At 49.6% G+C, this 16,445-nt stretch overlaps 6 protein-coding genes across 6 annotated transcripts; 2 read left to right on the top strand and 4 right to left on the bottom strand.

The window, feature by feature from the left end:
• Positions 1 to 337: 337 nt before the first annotated feature.
• LTR84_001727 (uncharacterized protein) lies at positions 338 to 4,713 on the bottom strand (the record flags this gene model as incomplete). Its single annotated transcript, XM_064845346.1, has 6 exons — positions 338 to 3,137; positions 3,195 to 3,782; positions 3,842 to 3,866; positions 3,920 to 4,090; positions 4,149 to 4,237; positions 4,289 to 4,713. 6 exons carry the CDS (start codon positions 4,711 to 4,713, stop codon positions 338 to 340), a joined length of 4,098 nt encoding a protein of 1,365 aa, XP_064706891.1.
• Positions 4,714 to 5,511: 798 nt separating this feature from the next.
• On the bottom strand, positions 5,512 to 5,951 carry LTR84_001726 (uncharacterized protein; the record flags this gene model as incomplete). Its single annotated transcript, XM_064845345.1, has 2 exons — positions 5,512 to 5,762; positions 5,873 to 5,951. The coding sequence occupies 2 exons, from the start codon at positions 5,949 to 5,951 to the stop codon at positions 5,512 to 5,514; spliced, it is 330 nt and encodes a 109-aa protein (XP_064706890.1).
• A 1,072-nt stretch (positions 5,952 to 7,023) lies between these two features.
• Positions 7,024 to 7,842, top strand: LTR84_001725 (uncharacterized protein; the record flags this gene model as incomplete). Its single annotated transcript, XM_064845344.1, has 1 exon — positions 7,024 to 7,842. The coding sequence occupies one exon, from the start codon at positions 7,024 to 7,026 to the stop codon at positions 7,840 to 7,842; it is 819 nt and encodes a 272-aa protein (XP_064706889.1).
• A 59-nt stretch (positions 7,843 to 7,901) lies between these two features.
• Positions 7,902 to 9,830, bottom strand: LTR84_001724 (uncharacterized protein; the record flags this gene model as incomplete). Its single annotated transcript, XM_064845343.1, has 3 exons — positions 7,902 to 9,160; positions 9,293 to 9,547; positions 9,710 to 9,830. 3 exons carry the CDS (start codon positions 9,828 to 9,830, stop codon positions 7,902 to 7,904), a joined length of 1,635 nt encoding a protein of 544 aa, XP_064706888.1.
• An 850-nt stretch (positions 9,831 to 10,680) lies between these two features.
• On the top strand, positions 10,681 to 12,159 carry LTR84_001723 (uncharacterized protein; the record flags this gene model as incomplete). Its single annotated transcript, XM_064845342.1, has 2 exons — positions 10,681 to 11,052; positions 11,104 to 12,159. The coding sequence occupies 2 exons, from the start codon at positions 10,681 to 10,683 to the stop codon at positions 12,157 to 12,159; spliced, it is 1,428 nt and encodes a 475-aa protein (XP_064706887.1).
• Positions 12,160 to 12,180: 21 nt separating this feature from the next.
• LTR84_001722 (uncharacterized protein) lies at positions 12,181 to 15,798 on the bottom strand (the record flags this gene model as incomplete). Its single annotated transcript, XM_064845341.1, has 4 exons — positions 12,181 to 14,474; positions 14,787 to 15,243; positions 15,293 to 15,706; positions 15,757 to 15,798. 4 exons carry the CDS (start codon positions 15,796 to 15,798, stop codon positions 12,181 to 12,183), a joined length of 3,207 nt encoding a protein of 1,068 aa, XP_064706886.1.
• Between the last annotated feature and the right edge of the window lie 647 nt (positions 15,799 to 16,445).

The raw sequence follows: 16,445 nt of genomic DNA, 5'->3' as shown, positions 1-16,445 counted from the left end.
CACGCGGAGCTAGGATTTTGGCTTCAACATTGTTCAACCGCTTAGATGTGGAACATGGAAAGTTTAACGTTTGCTGAAATCTATGTTCAGTACGGCGCCTTGTTAGCCCCCAATCTCTAGTAGGGAGGCCTTCACTGATACTGGGCGAACTTGGGTATGAAGCGATATGCAGGTGCTGGATATCGCCTCTACAGAAAGTTCGGCTATGATAAGGCGGCCACAACTTTTGCAAGGTTAACCACCTCTTATGGAGATTCACCCAAGAAAGAAGTCGAGCTAGCCTTGATAGTATATAATCTGGTCTTGTGGAATGTAACGATTCGAAAAGAGAGCATCTTCACTCTGCGGACATATGTTTTTTCAGGACTTGGATTGTCTTCTGAACTTTAAATTCCCAAATCTCACTAGAGCCGTCATAGTTTGGTTCCAGACTGGGACCTAGCAAGAGCGTCTCTGCCAATTCCAATGGTGTCGACCGTGCTTCGTAAGTTTCAAGACGAGGGTCGGCCCCGAACCAGAGCAATGTCTGAACGGCCTCCCACTTGGCATTATCAGCAGCCATGTGTAGAGGTGATAAACCTCTGCCGTTGAGCACGTTGACGTCAGCTCCACGCTCAATCAAGACCCTCACGGCTATTTCACGGCCTTCCTGCGCCGCAAGGTGAATAGGCTCGTTGCCATCGATGAGCTTTGGACGAGGATCAGCTCCCATGTCGTCAACAAGGGCCATAATGAGCCGAAAATCACCGGTTCTTGATGCTTCGTGCAAAGCAGTCAGGCCCTCAGCGGTTTTGGCATCAATGTCTGCTCCAGCTGCGGCAAGTGTTTGTATCGTTTTGATGTTGCCATGCCACGCCGCATGGTGTATTGCATGCTTAGGTTTAGACTCACGATCCAAGCCTGTTGCAGACTCACGACCCAAGCCGATGAAGCGCGTATTGGGGTCTATCCCATGATCAAGAAAAACTTTGACGCACTCTGCGAACACGGGTTGCTGGCGCCTGTGTCGAGGCGGACGAAAAATTGCTTCTTCCAGGGCCCGAATTTCCATCTGGGAATAAGATTTTGAATTCTGATCGAGCGATTTGAGCAGTGGAGTGATCATTTTGACCTCTCCCCTGTCTACTGCTTTCAATAAAGCACCAGATTTGACCTCATCACTGATATCTGCTCCACGATTGAGCAGAAGCTTGACAATTTCAAGAATACCAGTATAAACAGCGCCAATCAACGGAGAATCCCACTCTTCGTCACTTCCATTGGCTGATGCACCGTGGTTCAGAAGCAATTCCACTAGATCACGATTGCGGCATCCCAGAGCAGTTGAGATCGGCGATAGGTATTCTTCAGAGATCGCGTTTACATCGGCCCCTCGATCAAGCATCATCTGCACAAGTGGTATTTTTTCAGACTGGCACGCATCGTGCAACACAAGCGTAAAAAGGTTTGCGGAGCTGTGGCCTGTTACAGTACCATATACATTCGTAAGCTGCCCGTATTGCAAAAGGGTCTCCACTATTGAAGTTTCGCCACCTAATGCTGCATAATGTAAAGCAGTATTCGAGTAACCGTGGCTGACGTTATCGATCGCACCTCTGTCGACGAGTTTCTGCACGATACTGACATGGCCATGAGTAGCCGCAGCTGCAAGTGCGGTAGATCCATACTCGTCATGGGCGTTGACATCAACGCCAGTGGCAAGTAGCTCCTCGAGAACTTCTAGGCTCCCACTTCCAGCGGCCTCTTGCAGAGGACGGAATTCCTCTATACCAGCCGCGTCAATACCCTGTCTAAGTAGTTCCCGAACGAGTTCGATGTTTCCCACAAAAGCTGCCGCCCATAGTGTTTTTTCTGTAGCCACGGCGCCATTTTCGAAGAGCAGCTGTGTAATCGCCGGGTGTCCCGACCTTATGGCACGAACAGCCATATCACTATAAAGAGAAACTGGCCGCCTGTCTCTGGGGATTCTCTCCATGAGTAGCTGGTAGATGGCTGTGTGTCCTTCCCTCATCATCTGATAGAATACCACGCCATTGCCATGCAAAGGATTGGCTCCAGCATCGAGCAGAAGTCGAACGGTACCTAGGTGGCCTCTTTGGACAGCTTCAGTAAGGGCTGTGTTGAGTAATGGGACAGCTGCAGCAACTTTCGTACCATGATAAAGTAGCGCTCTCACAATATCGTCGCGCCCATGTTCGGCTGATTTTATCAGTGCAGTGGTACCATGAAATTCATGCCACAAATTTGGATCTGCTCCTGATTCTAACAACAGCTTAACAATGGGCAGATAACCGCTGGAGACAGCAGCACTGAGAGGAGGATTGTACCACCTGAGAAACTCATTCGGAGATTCTCCGGATTGTAACATATGAGTAACTACCTCTGCCAAGCCCATGAGTGAGGCATAGTAAATCGGCGACGCGGTTTCGTCTGAATCCTGTTGCCATTCCCATCGCTTATCGTTTTCGCAAAGCTGTAAGCAATTTATGAGGTTGCTCTTTCGCCTTCCATCCAACAAGCTGACAACTAGAGGTACGAGAGATGTTTTGTCACTTGCGGCGTGGTAGTGATCAACCCAATACCTCGCAGCATATTCGGACAGAGGAAAGTCGGCGTTCAGTTTGATAGGGTCCGTTATCCTATCCGTTATGGTAAGCAGATAAGTAAGACATATCTTGGCCATACAAGTATGTGCATCAGGAAGACAAAGGGCGAGCCGAGACTGGCATTGTTGACGACGTTCAGAAAGGAGAAAGTCTCTGACAGAAGAATGGGCGAATCCGACACCGATTGAAAGTTGGTCCTTGTCTTCGTTGACTAGGGCGATGAAGAAGTCGCCACAGATTGAAAACACATCAGAAAGGTTCGGCAGGCGGTAACTATGGTGGAAATGAGGAGGTATCTCCCAATCGAAAGCCAAGACTTCTGATACCTCATTCAATCGTAAAGGGCGGAAAGATGCTAGTATCCACTCCAGTAATATTTGAGCATCCTCCAGATTATCGTCAGGTACTGTTTCGACCGATCGTTCGTATGTTTCATCGAGCGTTGCCGGGATTGAACGTAACGATTTGCGGACTGCCAGGGGTTTGTGAAGTTTACGTAGACTTTCAAGCTGGCAATCCACCCACCGGAACCTTAACACGTCAGCGCTACTCAAGTTCTTCAGCTATCACACCCGTTTTCAAACTTACATTCCACAAGCCCGGTTCGTTAACTCTGTTCGTACCTCAGAAGATAGATTGCTTGGCCACTTTTTGGAATGTGCCATTGTTGTGACTGAACGCTCCACATAGGTCTCGATATCTACCTGAACAACAGCAGAATCAAGGCTGATGTTGACTGGTGATATTGACTCCATCGCACTAGTGATAATTCCTGTTGGGCGGCTTGTGACTAGTTGCCAAATCTGAGTGTGGTTTATTTCTCTCAGGCTCTTGACCATGTGAAGGAAATCTTCCACAGCTGAACTCTCGTCGAGGGCGTCGATTATGAGATAGAACGTTTGATAACACATGATAGAATCTTTGAAAATTTCTAGAAGACGATCTTCTGTTGGTGGAGAAGCCTGCTGATGGCTTTGCTTATCGGCGAGTTCGTCATGATAGGATTTGAGCTTCCAGTACACGGTGAGGGATGTAGCCGCCAATTGGAGTAGAACACTCTTTAGAAACCCGAGAACATTGCGCTTGGTGTGGTCATTCGAGTCGACGAAGAAGTAGACAGTCGCGGTGCGGGGCGATTGAGGGTTTTTGGCTACGATGTCCTCTATCATAGACGCACTGGTTCATGTATCAGACTTTGGAGACCTCCAAACGGAATGTAGCTGGAGATGACTAACCATAAGATTGTTTTTCCACCACCGGCTGTCCATATTAGACCACCTTTATATCACTTGTGAAGAGTTTGCGTTACCTACGGATACCAGAAACCCATAGCAGGCTCTGCGGAGTGTCAAGCCAACGTTGGTAATTTGGGTCATTCAAGATCCATCCTCCCGTTGAGGCGCAACGTTTTGATCTCGCGACAATCAGATTGGTTTCGGCATTGGGCGCATTGAGCCACTGGAAGATGGTCTTTCGATCCTTCTCTAGTTTGGTCAAGGTTATTACATGGGGGAGGAAAAGTGTTGTGCTGACGACACATACTGTCTTGTGTCGAGTCTTGATGTTGAAGCAGCGCACTCGTATCATCTTTAATAGCTTTTGTCTCAGCCCGATGTGCTATCGCAATCTTCCTGTTGTCCGTTCGTTAATAGTTTCTCAAATCACAAAGCCTCGGTACTTGCAAATGATCAGTCGAGGCTGCAAGCGCAAGAGTAGTATTCAGGCGGTTGATCCGGTCGAGAGTTTTGACTACTTCGGGCTCAGACAGTGGCCACTTCAGCAGCTTACCAACGGCTCGCCATCCACTGGCAGGTCTCAATTTGATTTCCAATTGTTGCAACTCGTCAAGGGCTTGAGTTAGAGGTCCGCCTGGAGTGGCAAGCGATGCGATTGCTTCGACCTGGGAGTCTTGAGGAGGTTGTTCATCGACAACCTTGATCAAGTTTTCGATTATGTCTCGTACACTTTTCACTTCACTCGTGAGTCGTGTAACATTTGCATCAGCGCCTTTGATGCCACTTCTGTAGTTGTAGCAGAGTGATATAATTTCCCCACTGATTTGTGCTACAGCAATCAGGCTGGCAATGAGGCTGAGCGGCTCGGCCATCGCCCACTGAGTGTCAAATATCCTGAAATGATGCTGGAAGCACACTGTGATAATGCTGAGACTTCACGTCACGAAGGGCAACGATCTCGAGACCATTTTCATGGAGAGTGCTGGATAGGGAAAGATCAGGTAGCTGATGAAGCAGGCGTACTAGGACGTTGGTTCGAAGATATGGAAGTTGCCTTGGCGTTATGCTGACATGCAAATTCGGGATAGCGCGCGACTGAGGCATCATGTAATACAGCATACCATAGGCGCCTGACTAAAAGTTGGTTACTTAGCACAGTCTGGTTACCTCGGTGGGAGGGGTGATGCTGTAAATCATTCAGTATCTGGATAGTAGCAAGGTAGGGCGATGTTAGGTCGGTACTGATATATGAGCAAGACGTGATGATCAGCCTCGTGCCCAAGAATAATCAGGTGCTTCCCAAGAGGAGGCACCTAGAACTGGGTAAGTGTAGGGTGATTGATTTGTTTCGGATTGATATGTCAAAGGTAGTATTTACAAGGATATCCCCCCCCAGAGACGCCGCATTGCTCGTCCGCACCTGAGCTGTACGGTAGACAGAAGTCAAGAAATTTGTCGAGCCGTTCTCACCCCGCATTCCCCCGGTTTTGGTTTCTTGAGGGATGATGAATCGCACTTGCTCTGGACAAGTACGTTCGGTACCTAGGCCGATGCACCTCCGTTCTGATTCCTCTTAGCTAAAACTTTTTAGCTTTTGCAAGTCCTTCAGACGTCGTCTCATCCGTGTGGCAGTAAGGTTAAAGAAAATCGTAAGAACTGGTTAGACATCCTCAGGCCACCAGGGTAGCACCGCCAGACGTTACAGCATCGATTTCTTCGTCAGTCCACTGTGTCCGCCAGAAGCGCTTTGGCAAGTCATTTCGGTCAAAGACCTCGCCTTCCTTTGGCTGGACGGAGCCTAATGATCTGCCAGCTGATCCACCAATGGCACCGTAGGTTGTGAAGCCAGACGTTGAGGCCTTGGCATTGCCTCCGAGAGGACCATGCTGTTGTGCCTTGGACCGGTAGGTTGCAAAACTATCTGGGAGAGAGTGTGAGGGTGAGGCGGGGTGGGGTTGAGGAGTATGGTCTATAGATTCTGGTGGGAATGGTTAGCTAGAGGCGCAAGCTGAGAAGAGTCGACAGACGTACTTGGGGGAGTTCGTTTTCCGATGAATTTAATGGATGGGGTACGGTGCTGAGCAGCTCTGAGGATCAAAGAAGCCCGCATCTTGGGGCACTTGGATCACAGATGGAACTGTATGAGCCTGCTGGTAAAGGAATCCCTCCAATTATTCTGATGTTCCTTGTGAAGATTTCGAGGTCGGGAGATAGTAGTGCAGTCGGGCCGGAGAGGTTTAGATTGTCAGGTACCAAAGTCAAAGTGTTGTGGGCCTTGCAGTAGAAGCTATCTGGATGACAACAGAGGGGAGAATGGCTGGTGTGTTTCTGGAGGGTTGCTGGAAGGTGAGGGTTGCAGACGCGGGTCGAGGGTATATGAAAAGGATATATGATTGCAAAGGAGTATATAGGAGGACTGGACCCAGTGGATGAGGGTCGGAGCGGGTGTTCGGAGCTGGGGAAGAATGGGGACGTTGACAAGAAGGAATATTGATAAAAAGATAGAGAATGGATGGCAGAGCAGATGGCAGCCCTGAGCTTCCATTCATCGGAACTCGGCGCAACGGCAGAGCAGCTCGAGATATTTCCCCTTTGAGTATAATAGCCGCCCAGCGCACCAATGACGACACGCGTTGACTTTGGCAGAACTCGCTTCTTTTCCATTCACGCGACAGTCTTGTAAAATACGGTATCAATACTCGGGACCACCATCAACACAACACCGCCCACATCACCCGCAACCTCGATGTGCACTTTGAATAGCAGCGACCATAAGCAAATGTGTGGTATGAGCAGATGTCGCCATAGGGAATCCCCTTGAATTTGCAACTGTCTTGGGTACCCAAACTAGGTCAACTTTCTAGGAAGCTCTAACACCATATTGGGTCAACGTTCATCCGTCGCTCTCGGAGGGGGTTTTATGTGTGTGGTATCGTCCGTACAGCTCATTATTACAACACCAACAGCATCGAATTTCAATTGCTACTCGTACAGAATTGCGTGCGCGAACCTCGGTTGGATGGACCTCCCTACCCAGGTACCCAACTCTCACTCTATCAAAACGCCCTTTCACATGATTCATCTCCTGACTAATTCACCCATCACGACATTTGGCTATCTCTGACCGGCAGTCACCGATCCGGGTCATCGTGCCTTTCAATCTTCACATTTCAAAACAAGCCATGCATGAATTCGCCCTCTATGGCCAAGTGCCCCGGGAACTCCATCATCGCACACTGCAGCAACTCGCTGGATACACACGTATGCAGCCCGTTGATGCTTCGGAAATCCACTTGGTCTTCAAGGCGCGTCAACCACCTGGTCTGGACAAACTCCCGTCTGCAGGCGGTAACCAAGGTGTTCTACAACCAGAAGTGCAACGATGGAGAAACATGCTCAATGCCAGCTTGTACTATGTCCAGCTTGTTGGAGAGATCATGCCTGCGAAATCTTCCTATGATAAGAAGGCTTCAACTCAGAATGGCGAGGTGTCCATGACCAACGGTGGGAGCGGCGGTGATGCCAAGCCTGACATCCACTGGACTCTGGAATTTCGAGATACTCCAGACCCGGGCAAGCAGGCTGTCAGCACAAGGCTGATCTCTCGCACCCCTCTCGATGATGGCAATCTGGTTACTTTCTTGGATCACTTCGGCTATGAATATGTTTCTCGCTACATGCTCACCGGTTCAAAGTTCTACGATATCGACACTACTCTTTATCTCCATAAAGTGCTTGTCCTACCGCAAACTTCCGTGGAATCTGCCATGACGGATTTGTCCTTTCTCTCCAATATTTCCGAGCTTCCAGAGTTGGATGGTTCTGGTGGTGCTTTATTACAGACATCTATTGATGTCGTCGACGGCAACAATCCTGAACTCAAGGACAAAGCTACCCGCCAACTGTTGGCTCTCAAGGAAGGCTTCAAGCAAGCCGTTGACCTGACACCGGGTGACCGACTTGCTCTTGATACTCGGTTGATTGTGAACCGCAGAAACTGAAAATAGTCGTGCTCTGTCAATTCGGGAAACTTGACTTGGTCACTCCTTCAACATAGTATCTAAGATCCAGCAAGTGGATCTCTGGCTTTCCCCTCCAACCAGGTATGCTCTACAATTTTCGCCTTCGATGGAGTTCTCGCCTTCAAGTCGAACGCAAATTTCTTAGGCTGCACATTGAATCCGGATGTATAATCATACCACGGTACATCAACACCTGGTCTCTTGGAGATTTTCGTTGCCCACGCCATCCTTGCGACTAGGAGATTCAAAGACCTCTCGGCAATGTTCATTCCAGGACAAATGCGACGGCCGAACCCGAAGGCTGAGAAGTTCTGAATGTTGGGATATTTGTCCAATGGTTCTCGATAAGTCGGAAATTCAGGTTTCAGCCATCGTGATGGGTTAAAGGATTCAGGATCTGGATAAAGTTCCGAGTCGCGGTGGATTGCCCTGCGAAAAGTCAGCTCATGCCCCAATTGAAACCCCTTCAGCAGTGTCAGCGCAAACGAAACGGACCATTGATTGGCATGAACATTAGTTCCAGCCGGGAAAAATAGTCCATCATAGACATCATCCTTAATCAACTCATGCGGCACTCCACCAGCAGTGACTGGTCTCCACCTCAGCACCTCTTTGACCACAGCTCGCACCAACGGCAAGTCGGGCACATCGTCAAACGATGGCATTCTCTCATCACCAACAACTCGATCCACCTCCTTGTGCAACTCATCCTGCCAATCAGGATAATGGCACATAGCGAGACAAAAGCTGAGCATCGCAGCCGCTGTGGTGCCGGCGCCCGCTTCAAACAAAGTCCCTATGACATATGCACCTTCGTTGTCGGACAATCCGAACTCGGCCTGTTTGTCGAGAAACGTGGTGGTGAAGCATTTTGGCGCTTTTCCCTGGTTGACCTTCTCTCGCACCTCATCCAACAATCCACGAAACAGCGTCAATTCAAAGTCATGCAATCGAGCCGCTTCGCGCTTGAACGGCGCCAGCCAGCTCGGGAGATACATCAGGCTGGGGAAGGTGTCGACGAGATATGCGCCGGGCGACGCGACGCGTTCAACGGTATGCACTACGCTCAGGACATCGCGGAGGTATGGCTCGTCTCCTGTCTCGATGGTTTTGGCGTACGCCAAACGGATAATCACCGCACCGGCATACCGCTCGAAGAGCTTCTCATACTCATCCGGCGACCGGAGCAAGTCAAACAGCAGACGTTCGGACTCATAGACCTGCAGCGGTTGGTATGATGTCGCAGCAGTCGGCATGGTCAGCACGTGCATCAGTTTCCGGCCGCGACGCCAGAGATCTACATCACGACCCCGGTCAGTATCGTCTTCTCTACCAACCCCACCACCAAGCCCAGCGCGCACACTTCAACCCCACAGCTTCTACACCCACAACCAACGCCATACGAGTACGCAAGGGGCTGTCAACTCACCACCATACGGCAACAAAAGCGGCCTCAGATCGCGACTCATCAGCTTCGCCGCCATTGGCAGCTGCTCGCGCGACGAGTACAGATTGCCGCGTTCGCGAAGCAGCTCATTGGCGATTTTCTCCGTCGACACCACCACGTGATTGCGGCCCATGATGTTCAGCCGGAAGATGGGCCCGTACGTGTCTGCCCACGCTTTGAACTGCAGCCATGATTGCACGGGCGGGATGTCGAGGAGGTTACCGACGATGGGTTTGCCTGGTGGAAGTGAGCGCTTGGTCAGTGCTTTTCTTGTACTTGGGGAACAAGCAATGTGTATGAAGTGTGTGACCAAGTGGGACCAGGGCGGTGGACATTTGGGAGAAAGGAGGAGGAGCTAGAAGTGTGCTTGATATTCTGGTTGACGGCGTGAGCATATACCTGGTGGACCAGAGGGAGTCCTTGCACCCTTGGGCACGCGCTGCTGCTTGCCGAAGGATCGTTGGACTAGAAGTCCCGCAACAAGGAAGAGCGCCGCAACGACGAGTATCGGCGACGGCATGGTGGATTGGACCTCGGTCTAGTCCGTGAAATGATTGATTGTCCCTTGCCTTTGATAGATCTATCTCGAGCAATCAGACTATGAAAAGGGCTAAGTCAAGAAATGTCATACGGAATTTGTCACTGTTATACTCGCAAGTCTGCCTTCCCCTCCACGTAAGCTATGTAGCGACACTCTTGGTCCTGCATACCGTAGGCGCGTGGCCACTGCGAAAACCCTATCCCCACAGGCCCTTAGGCCCCTCGGAATATCCCCGCCCCTGCATCGAACTCACCCACAGCCGAAATCATGAGCCTATGAGTACAGGCTTGCATCTCTAACTCAGTCATTGACGATGTTACACGGATTATGCCCCCCTTCCCCCTATCTGGCAGCTCATACGAAAGTCATAGGGACGGTCACAATACGGGGAATCGGGTAGGCTTTCTCTGCTTCTAGGCCGATGATATGGGCTTCGCAACTGAATTTGATGATCGCGGAGGATGATGCCGCGCGCGTCCGCGCTCCGTCTAGTTGCAGTCTAGTTGAAGATCACTGCGGATGACGCTCCACCATCTTTGATTGGACTTTAATGAGTCCTGCGTCTTATCCGCCACGACACGCGCGATGAGGAGCGCGAGGCCGCTCCTCAGCCTCTCCGTGTATCTTATACTGGGCGCATTGAGACGGAAGGTTCTCTGATGATTGTCGGACACGGCATTGGTCGATCGCCGAATGTGACGCATGGTGCGTACGCCGCCTGAAACGGTATGCATAAGGGCCTCTAAGGATTTATTTCCACGATAATGAGTAAATTAAATGCAATTGTTGTTCAGAAATTCGAGATCTTAGACCAAGAACATTGGCTCCAATGGCTATAGATACTACTACCAGCACCACCAACGGTGTCAATATCTCGTCTCAAACTAACTCCAATGGTCAAATCAATGCTTCAGACATCAACTCTTACGATGTAATCATCGTTGGAGGAGGCATCGCAGGGATTGGAGCAGCCATTGGGGCCAAACAAGCCTCGCCCAACGCCACAGTCTTGATCATAGAATCTGAAGGATGTCTGGGAGGAGCTGCGACTCATCGTGGTGTCCTGTCCTTCGCTGGGCTATATAGTGTGGAAGATAAACCCAGGAGGGCTGTTGGCGCCATATGGACGGAGATTCACAAGAGATTGGTCGAGGAAAGGGCGGCAGCTGAGACGCCAGATCGGATTGTGGCGTACGTTCAGGTACGTCGGAAATCGCAATGTCGGATCTGAATCTAACATCGAAAACCCCAGAATTTTGATCCTGAAGGCCTGAAACGCGTCCTCGATGACATCACGTTTGACTATGGCATCGACGTCCTCCTGCATTGCACTGTAGTCGGCGGTGCACGTGATGGGGATATGATAACGGCAATTGAGGTTCAGGAGAGGAGAGGTCGCCGGAAGATATCTGCAAAGGCCTTCGTCGACTGCTCGGGAGATGGTGATCTTTCATTCCACGGTGGCGCATCCACTCGATACGGCAATCATGGACATGTGAACATGGGCTCTTTGGCCACTAGATTTGGTGGGCTAGCTAATGCCAACCCAACTTCAGCAGCATGGCGTGACGCCATTATTGCTGCAAAGGAGAAGGACCCAAGTCTGAAAAAGATTATTCCTCGTAATGTTGGGGTATTAATCAAATTGCCGGGATCAGGAGATATTTGCACTTACATGGCTTCGGCTCAATACGATGCCACAAACAGCGCAAGCATTGCTGCAGCTGAGCAACAAGGTAGAAGACAAGCCAGAGTGTACCTCGATATTCTTCGGAAACTCCCTGGCCATGAAAATATATACCTTGCCTCAACTGGACCCAATTTTGGCACTCGAGAGTCGCGCCATATAAATTCCCGATACCAGTTGACCAAAAGCGATATCATGGATGGCCGAGATTTTGAAGACACCGTGGCAGTAGGCGCATGGTACATGGAATGGCACGACAGTACACGAGAAGATTGGCCTATACTCTTCCAAGCGCCCCCTGAAGGAACGTTTGATATTCCGCTGCGGTCACTGTGGAGTGAAGACACTCGCAATCTGTTCTGTGCTGGGCGTTGCGTCGACGGAGATCAGTCCGCGAGTAGCGCTTTCAGAGTGCTAGGATGTGCCTTAGTTACGGGTCAGGCTGCGGGTGTGGCAGCTAGTCTGACGGCGAGGGAAAACAGGGAACCAAGCCATGAAGAAGTGCAACAAATCCTTAGGAAAAATGGTGCATTATTCGATCGACACGAATTAGTGAGAGCCGCATACGTGGAAGAGCCGGAAGGTCGAAATCTAAGCCACCATGACGCTTTGAGCACTTGACAGCAAGAGGGATATTCGATATCAGAACCATGAAGAATTCCAATCCTCATCGATGCGCATGTCCCAGCTTGCTGCCTCCGGCATAGAGTAAGAAACGTTATCTAAGCCCCAGTCAGAGAAGTATCCGTCAAGGGTCGCACCTGTCATTATTGGTAGATTTTGATTGCCATTGACAGCTGCTGTTTGTTGATTGTGACGTGACACAACCTGCTTTTGGAAATCTGAAGGAACCGGTTGAGACATCGAAAGCGATGTATTTGTCTGGTGAACTGAATTTGTTGTATCGAAGTCATTGGTTCCAGAGAATGCTGGAATGTGACTTGGTCGCTGATCATCCAATTCTGTACTGTGTCCTTGCTTCACCCTGGCTTTATCATGGAGGGCAAGAAGTCGCCTCCATCTCCGTTCGCGTTGACCGTTTGGGATATGATCCTTCCAGTCTTCCATAAATACATCTATTGCCCTCCATGCTCTGTGTGTAAAAGTTGGTAGAGATGAAACGGTCAGGCTGTAAAGCAGAAATGCTACTGCGTCCCATTCTACGTATTGTTGGAACAACCACACCCAACGTGAGTACTTCACATTTGTCCTCAGCTCGTGAGCATATTCGATGATGTCGATACTAGTCGATACGAGCTCCCCAAGTTGTGCTTGTGACAGCTCAGTGGACTGGTTTCGGGCTGGATGGTGAACGATCAGCCTCATTTTCGCAAGAACCAGTCTCGACGCAGTGATTGCGAGAAAGCATATGGGGACCTCCAAATCACAATATTTGAAGTAATTCTCGTCTAGATCTTTCCTGAGATTATCAAGCATATTGATCTTTTCCGAAAGGCTCAAGGAAGGATAGCCATTGTCGGAGCTGAATTTAGGGGAGAATACCAGCTTCCGAGCCGTATAGCTTATGTCGAACCTAGTCAAACAGAACAATAATTCGGTTCGGTGGTGGCTAGTTCTGGGTGCTCCAGTCATATTCAAGTCTAGATCACCATCATTGACATTGCTGGGGTATTTGGTATCGAAGTTGTGTTCGCAAATGAGAGGGTCTGTATCGTTGTCCTCTGCGATACGCACATCAAGAATGCAGATCTGCCACCACAGGCGTCTCCTCATCTCGGTCATGAAGGGTGGGAGTCCAAGTGAAGCGGGATCTCGATGTAGGCCAAGCTTGGTCGCCAAACGGTAAAGAAGCCCCACCATTGACCAGACGAAAGCCTTGTCAACAGTTTGCCTCGCACATATAAGATAAAGCGTTAAAGCCTGCAAAGTCGCCACATCTGGGGCTGTCATGAAATTCGCGTTAGCTAGAGACTGTTCCACACCGATCCTGTATTGGTTTAGTAGCGTGGGTCTGTCTTGCTGAAGAAGTTCCTGCGTAGCTTCCGAGCACTGTAAACTGGTCACAGCTGCAAAGTAAATCGCAAACATGAGCGTTTCGACTGGGGGAGGTATATTGTCCAGGTGCCCACTGGCTCTAAGTACTTGACGTTGCGTGGTAGGAACATGAAGTATCTTCAACAATGGGTCGACGTTCTCCAGGTATACCTGCCATAAGGAAAATATGCGCGCTTCGGGGGGATGAAGATGTCGAAGACCACTAGCTTGTGGGACTGTGGTCATACCGAAGATAAAGCGCTGGTACGAATTATCGTTTGATGGTTGACTGAAGGGCACCGTTTCAGTGCCAGTTCCCGGTCCAGTAGAAGTGGAAGGAACATCTTCCTCATGCTCGGTAGCGTCTTCTTCCAAATCAGCCCAAAAACTACCGTTGACAAATCTGGTGTCGCCCTCCTCGACAACCAGCTTGCCACTTCCTCCAGGCGTAGTCTGGACCTTTTCGTGTTGAAGTTCTTGATCGGATGTGCCCTCTTGATATGTATGGGATACATTTTCGTGAGAGCGGGCGCCCTCTTGAAGGAGGGCTGTATCATCATGAGACCTTGTGGTGGCTTGATTTACACGCAAGCTTTTGTTGTTGCTGGAGTGGGTGGCTTCTAACCTTGCAAGTGAGCTTTCAATGCGCTTCAATCGGGAGAGGACATCATTGTCATCGGGTTGTTTCTTCGGCTCTTCCACCGGGTAGATACACTGAACTCGTATTCTGACGCAATATGCACAAGGTTGATTTCTATCGCACTTGATTTTTCGTCTCCGACATGCAATGCAGGACCGTCCAGGCGCTACTCTGGGAGGTCGGCTTTCTACCGAAGTGATTGCTTGGTTTTCATCAGGCATCTCGAACAGCTTATCCGACTTGTCATTCGGGTAGAGTTCAGAAATGGCAGCGCTATGCTGGCGCTGGTCATCATCTAGATCTGCAGATTGGAAGTGGAATTAGATTCGCGAAATGAATCTTAACTAGTCCGTAGGTCGGGTAGTTAGTTTAAATACTGTGGTCAGCTTGGGCCGCCAGGAACCCCCAGACCGTACCCGGATAATTTACCCCAGAGCCCGGGGGCCCTAAAGCGCCCCAGAACTTTGGCGACACTTAGCTGCTGATGGGGCTTGGGGAGGCTTAAGAGGCTTGATTATTTAGGGGTTGTTGCCTAATGATACCTTCCAATGTTAAGGTATGTAATAACCAGCCTCGTCATCATTAAGTGATAACATCCAGCTTTTCTACGAACTTTCTGAGGCATTCAAGACTCTCCTCACAGTCTTCTCCAGATCGCCCTTGGGTAAGCCCAGTAACGAGTTCGCAAGAGATTCGTCAACGACAAAGTTCTGCCGTAATCCCTCGCCATTGCCCCAGACAGTGGCTTGTACAAGCAAGAAATTGCCACTAAAGTCACCTCCTGCAACAAGTTGCTTTCCCATTTTCACCAAGTCCTCTGTTTTGACGTTCTCAACCTCCCACTTCTGACTGGTTGCAGCTTTCAAGGACTTGAGAATGTCCCTGTGAGAGACTGCGATCGTCTCGACATACAGATACTTATTTGCAGTCTCAACCGGGTGTTGCAGAATGGAAACCACGGCTTTGGCGACATCGTCTTCATTTGTGGCCGAATAAACAATTTCGCCACCATCCCAAAGTTTAGCTTTCTTGTTGGCCAGATCAAACCCAAGGAAGCCAGATTTGATTCCCTATTGATTGTCAGTCAGGGACTCAAGTGTTACCATCGTTTCTGCTCACCCAGTCAAGCAATGGTCCTGTTGCGAGGGCCGTCCAACTAAAACTTGACGATTCTTTCTCCTTCAAATGGTTCAGAATCTCTTGTTTAGCTTCAAATAGCGACACCAGGTTGCGAGCTGCTTCGCTTCTAGTGTTGGTAGAGAATTCGGAGGGCAGGAACCGCTTCACTCCGGCTTTGATTGCTGCATTAATGAAAGCTTTCTGCTGCGAAAACCCTGCACCTCCCACAGCACTGACAACCGCATCCTGCCCCTGAAAAGCTCGTACTAGCTCATCTTCAGAGTCAAAATCGGCTTTGAGGACTGGAACCGATGCTGGAAATGATGCCTTTGATGATGCTCTTGACAAGATGCTGATTTCAAAGGGAGATTTCAGTACTCCGTTGAGAATGATCGACCCGATTGTTCCTGTGCCCTGTTCATCTCATTAACATGTGGAAGACTTCTTCAATGGTGCAACCATACGCCGATCAGAATGACTTTCTTGATATTTATGTTGGCTGCCATTGCTGTTCAATGTGTATGTCGAGCTTGGTAGATGAGGCTGATTTGTATTTTACTACGATGAAGAGATCGTTCGTGATCAAGGTGAGAGACGTGCATTTTATCTACCATTCCATTCATTATGGAGTTCATTGGAAAGAGTCTCTTGGTGATCGACAATCTTCAGTATGGAAGCGAAGTTAATAATTCTTACCAATGCGCAGGCGTTCCATTCATCATCAAAATATCAAATGATTTCCTGAGCACTCTCTGCGAATATGGAAGGGTCTAAGGTTCGACCCTAAAGCATGAAGTTGAATGCTAGCAACACATCTTGATGCTGACATGATCATCCGCCGATATGCTTTCATCGACACCCTCGTCTTGGATGGAGGGCGGAGGGCGGAGGCGCATTGATTTTCGTCCTTTTTCCATTTGCCGAGGCATTCAAGGTGCCTATGCTGGGGCTCAAGGTTTCCGCGCTCAGACCTATCTCTCTCCCTTTGCGGAGCCCCGAAGAGCGCTCCGCTCCGAATAACGTGAACACCCTGGCGCATTACCAACCACAACCATAAAGGGTGAATGTTTCAATGATATGCCTTCCAGACTCATTTTGTTGCTAGATTACACCCTAGTCAAGGCACAGGCCCGCCCGCTTCGGACTAGATGCC

Source organism: Exophiala bonariae (assembly GCF_035927105.1).
Source record: "Exophiala bonariae strain CCFEE 5792 chromosome Unknown scaffold_11, whole genome shotgun sequence".
In the NCBI taxonomy this organism is placed as follows: domain Eukaryota; kingdom Fungi; phylum Ascomycota; class Eurotiomycetes; order Chaetothyriales; family Herpotrichiellaceae; genus Exophiala; species Exophiala bonariae.
Note: the sequence above shows the minus strand (reverse complement) of the source record. Positions and strands in the feature narration are given on the sequence as shown.